General features: G+C 37.3%; 1 protein-coding gene across 1 annotated transcript; it reads left to right on the forward strand.

Moving 5' to 3' along the window:
• Positions 1-6,012: 6,012 nt before the first annotated feature.
• LOC139848945 (uncharacterized) lies at positions 6,013-6,852 on the forward strand. Its single transcript, XM_071838626.1, has one exon. The coding sequence runs from the start codon at positions 6,013-6,015 to the stop codon at positions 6,850-6,852; it is 840 nt and encodes a 279-aa protein (XP_071694727.1).
• Positions 6,853-7,131: the final 279 nt, after the last annotated feature.

Below are 7,131 nucleotides of genomic sequence, written 5' to 3' on the forward strand. Positions count from 1 at the left end.
TTTTTTGTTTTTTTTTTTTTTTGTACATATTAAATTCTATTTTAATTTAAAAATCAAGTGTGTCAATATTGATTCCTGATGGTGGAGAGACGTGACATCCTTCGTGTAATCAATATATGATATAGACGTCAAAAATAGTACTAACGTTTATTTGTGAGGTTTGATGAACACTGTTGTCATGAGACACGAGATACACTTGCACCCAAATAAAAAAAAAGTTACATGTGAATCGTCCATGAAAGATATGAATTAATCAGTTGATTTTTTGTATATGTAGTATAAAAGATGAATGAATAATTTTAATAGCAAGGTCAGGAATACAATGGTCGACATGAATTAAATAGATGTTTTATGATTTAATCCACATAAATATAAGCGAAATATGTTACGAAGTCTTCTGAATGAATAATTTTAATAGCAAGGTCAGGAATACAATGGTCGACATGAATTAAATATATGTTTTATGATTTAATCCACATAAATATAAGCGAAATATGTTACGAAGTCTTCACAAAAGACATACTCGTATGTATATTGTCTCTTCTAATCCACTCACCTCCTTTCTTTTCTATTAAGAAAATGACCTCGAGAATGACCTTATCAATTACTCCCATCATATTTGAATAACTGAATACTTTTATTTTTTTACTTTTACAAAATTTGAAAATTCGGTGTTAGAAAGATAAAATATAACTTAAAAGTTATCATCAAACATTAATTAATCTAAATTCGGTGTATGATTGAAACACGTTGTTTCATACGACATTGATCGATACTTTTTTTTTTGCAATCAAAGAATTTGCATCATTTACGTCATTATGTGTAATGCATGGCCTTAAACCGTGTTTTGTAATCGTTTGTGGGGTCAAATAATTAAATTCTTGGTTTGACTTCACTTCACCCACATTTTATTCGTTTGAAGTATGTTACAAGAAATCTAGCTAAATATTCATTTATTAAGAACGCGTTCGAAAATCATTCTTCATCGTTTATCTTCAATTTTTGCTGTGTTATTCAATCTTTAAACGTAAATTATCAGGCATCAAGGCTTATACTCAAAGGATCTAGATCACGAGAAAGAATTCGAGGGGAGAAAGGAAGAAAAAAAAACCGTTCAAACGGTACCTAGTGTGTTGCGAAACATGAAGATCGGGTTTGTTGAGAACAGGATTGAAGAATGTCGTGTTAGGGTTTAGGACCCAACAATAAGAGTTATTTCTAGAAAAATCACCCTCCCACAAAGATAAACGGAGACAATAACAAAGAAAATAAGAACGCGATAATTTAACGTGATTATATGTAATAAAGGGTGGATTACTTTAATCTACGGACCAAACTAGAGAGATTTTATTGATAGAATTCGTGATACATGATATGAGTTACATTAAGATGTTTATATGGACATAACATAACAAGGAAACAACTTAGGGACCAAGAAAACACGGTTTTGGAAACTTTGGCCCGTCAGACCCAGTTTCGCGATCGCGAGGCTCTCCATGCCTATATTCTCGTAATCGAGAGATATGTCCCGAGGTCAAACTCGAGTCGCGAATCCAACTATCCATCTCGCGAGTTTTTATCTTCTTAAACCTCGCGATCGCGACCAATAGGCTCGCTGTCGCGAGATACTCCGTTCCTTCATTTTGTTCAAGCTACTTCACTCCAACAATCTCCCACTTGAAGGAGACTTTAACAAAACCCAATCTTCGTCAACCCAACACTAACCAAGATTTTCAAACCACCGTACATACCGCCAAAACGCCATTTGGGGCAGGCATACTCATCACGTACGTCGAATGAGTAGACTTTCGATTCAAGGTCTTCAACACTTCTTGTTAGACTCGAACCACCATCTCTCTATCTCTCTAAAAGGTCATCTTTTCTCATCACTTCATGAGAAGATCGATTGAGGCAATGCAAAACCTCAACTTGTCCGTCGTCACCACCTTAATAAGCATATCTGCGGGATTCTTTGAACCAAGGACTTTCTTCAATATTAAAGTACCATCTCTTATGTGTTGTTGAATAAAGTGATAAATCAACTTGATGTGTTTCGTACGACTATGAAACACATGATTCTTCCCAAGATGAACCGCACTTTGATTATCACAATACAAGACGCAATAGTCTTGTCTTTTACCCAACTCACTTAAGAAGTCCTTCAACCACACAAGCTCTTTAGTAGCTTCCGTAATAGCCATGTATTCGGCCTCCATTGTTGATAAAGCAACACTTCTTTATCGTCAAGACATCCAACTAAATGTCGTCTTCCCTATTGTGAAAACATAACCCGTAGTGATTTTCCCCATATCATCACATCCACCCAAATTAGCATCCGCATAACCTCTGAGTGTGACATTGTTTTGAGTGAAACACAATCCCATATTAGAAGTACCTTTCAAGTAACGAAGCAACTATTTGTCTTCTTCCATTTTAGGTGATTGAATTTTCGATAACCTTATGGAGCTACCCAAAGGCATAGAACGAGCCTTTGAATCCTCCATGTTGAACCCCTCTACTACTTTCTCAATATATTTAGTTTGAGACAAATATAGAGTACCTTTCACACGATCACGCACAATACTCATACCAAGTATTTGCCTAGCACCATCAAGATCTTTCATCTCGAACACATGGGAAAGTAATCTCTATAATTTGTTGATTTCGAACATGTTAGAACCTGCAAGCAACATATCATCAAAATACAATAACAAGATGATATAAAAGACTTGAATTTCTTCAAGTAGAAACAATGATCGGATTCACATATTAAGAAATCAATCTTCTTCATAAACTCATTAAACTTCAAGTACCATTACCGAGGTGATTGCTTCAATCGTACAAACTTTTTGAAACGATCACCAAACCGATATAACGATTAACTTGTAAAAGTTGACACATTTTTTTTTTTAAAAACATTGATGTTAACCTTCGCAACCACAATTAGATTACAACCATTGTTCAAATACTATTACAAGTTTAGACAATACATCAAGTTAAGTGTTTACATCACCGGGTTCACATGACCCTTAAGTTTTAACCAAAGCAACCCTTTAATGAGCATGACCGTTGGGACCATTTCCAAAAGTGCTTTCCAAAAACCACCACAAGCAAACTAAACCAAGCTCTTACCCTTGTCCTTCGAAGTGCCACAATCTAAAAGGTAAACAACGAAAGGAGTAGGCTACAATGCTTAGTGAGTGTAATACCTATATGCATATATACATATACCACTTACTAACGCAACATACACATAACTGATCGGGTCTTAAAAGCCGATCATTATTGATGTTAAGAGGTGAATTTTATGTGTATATTTGAGGTATAAAAAGTTATTTCATGAGGTTTTTATAATGAGTAACGATTTGGGACGAGAACGCGAAAACGATGGATAAAACAAGTAAAAAAAAGGCAAAAACTGAAGCCCAGCCGCAAGGAGGCGGCTGGGGGCGCATGTAGGCTCCTGTCTGGTGCAAAAACTTTTTCAGGTGGAAAACGGGCAAAAGGAGGCGGCTGGTTTTTGCGGCTGGGCGCATGTAGGCGCCCGGTGAGCGTAATTTGCGGCTGGAACTATTTTTGGATAAAATTTAAAGCCGAATTTGAGGGATTTAATGCTTGGGGGTTACCCTACTTCACCCCTATATAATAGAAACCCTAGGCTACGAATTTACATCCTTTTCCATCAGTTTTTAGAGCATCAAACACACAAAAACACACCATCAATCATCATTAAATCAAGATTCAAGCTAGGATTCAAGGAGTGTTCTTTAAGCAACTTCAAGAAGCAACCATGATCATCATCACCAACATGCTTGGCTAGTTTCTTTCACTTTATTCCTTCCATGAACAATTGATACATGTGTTCTTTTCATTCAAGTTTATGTGGTTTGTAATGTTATGAAACTTATGTCTTTTGAATTGTGATATTATAAACCTATTGGTTATTGATCAATGCAAGTATTATTGATTGTGATTATTGCAAGTTGAATTATAGTGATTTAACATTGTGTTCTTGATCCAACTTAGTGTTAATTAGATTAAGGATAAAGACATAGTGTCTAGGTTGCATGCTTTAATCCCAAGATAGTTAGAATTAATAAGCCTAAGAAATCTTGTCTATGAGATTTGATCAATACTTAATAAGCATAATACTTGTTTGAATGAATGCATGTTAGATTGGGATTGTGCAGGGATAAAGACTCTTAATCAATTGATTACAACCTTTTCATTTAGCTCATTGTTTATGCTCTTAAATACTCAAAATTTACATTTGCTTAGTAATTGTTAATCTAGTCTTTACTTTAGTTAATTTTAGTTAATCACAAACAAACAAATCTTGAAATTGCTTGCTAGTTAACCACAACTTCCCGTAGAACGAATCCTGCTTACCCTATCTAAAGTAGAGTAATTAAGATATTTTTGACCGGCCCTTCGACACTGATCAAATTTTGGCGCCGCTGCCGGGGATGTGTGCGCTTGATTGCAAGCTCTTATTTTATTGCTTTCGTGTTAAATTAGAAAAACCATAAAAATTATAAAACCACTAAAAATCCAAAAATAGTGTTTTGTTTATTTTATTTTTGTCAGTTTTACGCTCGGTGTTCTTGTTTTTGTTGAAGTGCAGGTTAGTGTATGCAAACTCGGAGTTCGGGAGATCAAAATCTTAAGCCTTTAGACCCGGAAATTGAGAAATCCGCAAAAGCTAATCGAAAAGCTACAAGAATTTTAAAGGGCTCGACAGTGGCTTCAGCATCAACTCAACCACAGTTAGAGTCACATCCAATTGTTCCACCAAACTCTCCTAAATCAGATTCCGATACAGAAGAGGAAGTTTTTGATCAACGAGACGAGATGGCTGAACGATAAAGAGGAGTAGATACCTACTACCAACCGGGTGATTTTGAGGATCACTCACCCATCGTTTTTCTGCACCGGCAGGAGGAAACAATCGACGATTTGAGGTCCGACCTCAACTTATTTCGATCTTGCCAACCTACCGAGGTATGGCTAACGAGGAACCATATGAACACATCACTGAGTTTAATGAGATATGTGCTACTAATCAGGTAAACGGTTTCACTGATGATGAGGTACGTCTGCGATTATTTCCTTATTCACTTAAAGATAAGGCAAAACGATGGTTTCTCTCTTTACCCGCCCGGAGTATCAATACTTGGGCGATGATGAAAAAATGGTTTTTAGAGGAGTTTTATCCCATAAGTAAAACTTCAGACATGCGTACGCAAATAAAATCTTTTAAACAACTACAGGGTGAATTATTTCATGAAGCGTACGAGCGTCTGAAGGAGTTACTTAGGGTATGTCCACACCATAAGATACCAAAGTGGGAAATTCCTTTTGGTGGCTAGTGGTGGGGCATTTTTAACTCGATCTAGTGATGACGAGTGGACCTTCTTTGAGCAATTAAGCAAGAGTTCAAAAACCCAAGCTTCGGTTAATTGTAAACAACCTAGTACCTCCTAGGTGAATCATGTTTCCGACTTGGGTGGTTCATCTAGGAACTTAGAGCAAGAGTTAGATGATTTGAAAATGCTTATATTTAACAACCCAAACCAGGGTCTTGCTTGTAATGTTTCGCAGGTTCAGGAAGTTTGTGAGATTTGTAGAGATCCTTCTCACTTTGCATACGAATGTAGAAATGGGATTCCACCGGTAAATCAAGAAATAGTGGAGGAACAAGTTAATGAGGTCCAGGGACGAAGATTTGATCCATACTCCAACACGTATAATCCGGGTTGGAGAAACCATCCTAATTTCAGTTGGAGCAATAACAATGCTCTAAATGCTAACCAAGGGAACCAACAAAGACCGCAAAACAACTTTCAAAATCAGGGTAACTTTCAGAACCAAGGCAACTATCAAAGAAACTATCAAAATCCTTATCCCAACAACCGAAACCAAAACCAAAACCAAAACAATTACCAAAATCAAAGCCAAAATCAAAATCAAAACAATGCGCCACCCAATCAACCATCTAGCTCGGACGCCAAGATGGACGTGTTTATCTCCGAAATGCGTAAAATAGTGGAAGTGCAAAACAAGTCAATTGGTGCGTTGGCTAAGGAGATTAGTAATGTAGCGGAAAGTAAAGGGAATCGGGAGCCGGGTACAATTCCAAGCTACACGGTTCTAAATCCGAATCATAAGGATCAAGGAAAAGGGCATAGTGTTAATATGGTAGGCACCTTGCGAAGTGGAAAGAAGTATGACAATAAGGTTGGTGAAAAAGAGGTAGTGCAACAAGAGTCAAGTGAGGTTCCTATTGTGCTTGATGAGGATGAGGTAAGTGAAAATGATAACCATGGGAAGGGGGTGAAAAATAAGGAACCAATCGTTAATGAGACCGAGAAATTGGAGACGAAATCAAAAACCGTCCCATTTCCCAAGGCCTTAGAGTCCCCAAACCAATTCCCTTATGGGAAGAAGGGACCACAACCGGAGGACATGTGGGAAACATTTAAACAGGTTAAGATTAATTTGCCCCTTCTCGATGCTATTAGGCAAGTCCCGTCTTATGCTAAATTTTTGAAGGACCTTTGCACTCAAAAGAGGAAGCAAAGGGCGACCTTACCCAAAAAGGTGGAGCTAACCGAGCACATAAGTGCGGTTGTTTCGGGAACACTTCCACCTAAATTTAAGGACCCGGGGACCCCATTGATATCGGTTATTGTAGGAAACGTGAATGTGAAAAAGGCGTTATTGGACCTAGGAGCTAGCATCAATATTTTACCTTTTTGTCTTGTTGACCGATTTGAATTGAGTTTAATGAAAAGAACTAACATAATTATTCAACTAGCAGACCAATCAATCATAACGCCTAGGGGATATTAGGAGATGTGATAGTAAAAGTGGAGGAAATCTATTACCCTGACGACTTTGTTGTGATGGATATTGAATTTAGGAATAGAGATGCCCAGCCCACTATAATCTTGGGGCGCCCGTTCTTGGCCACCATAAATGCCCACATTAATTGTCGAACGGGTGCCATGGACATATCATTCAGGAATCGCAAGATGAGGATTAATATCTTTAATTCTCTTCACGCCCCAAATGTCCATGAATGCTATCAGGTAGATGTGATTGATGAACTAGTGGAAAAACATACTTCTC

The sequence above is a fragment of the Rutidosis leptorrhynchoides genome, chromosome 5 (assembly GCF_046630445.1).
Source record: "Rutidosis leptorrhynchoides isolate AG116_Rl617_1_P2 chromosome 5, CSIRO_AGI_Rlap_v1, whole genome shotgun sequence".
Classification (NCBI taxonomy): Eukaryota; Viridiplantae; Streptophyta; class Magnoliopsida; order Asterales; family Asteraceae; genus Rutidosis; species Rutidosis leptorrhynchoides.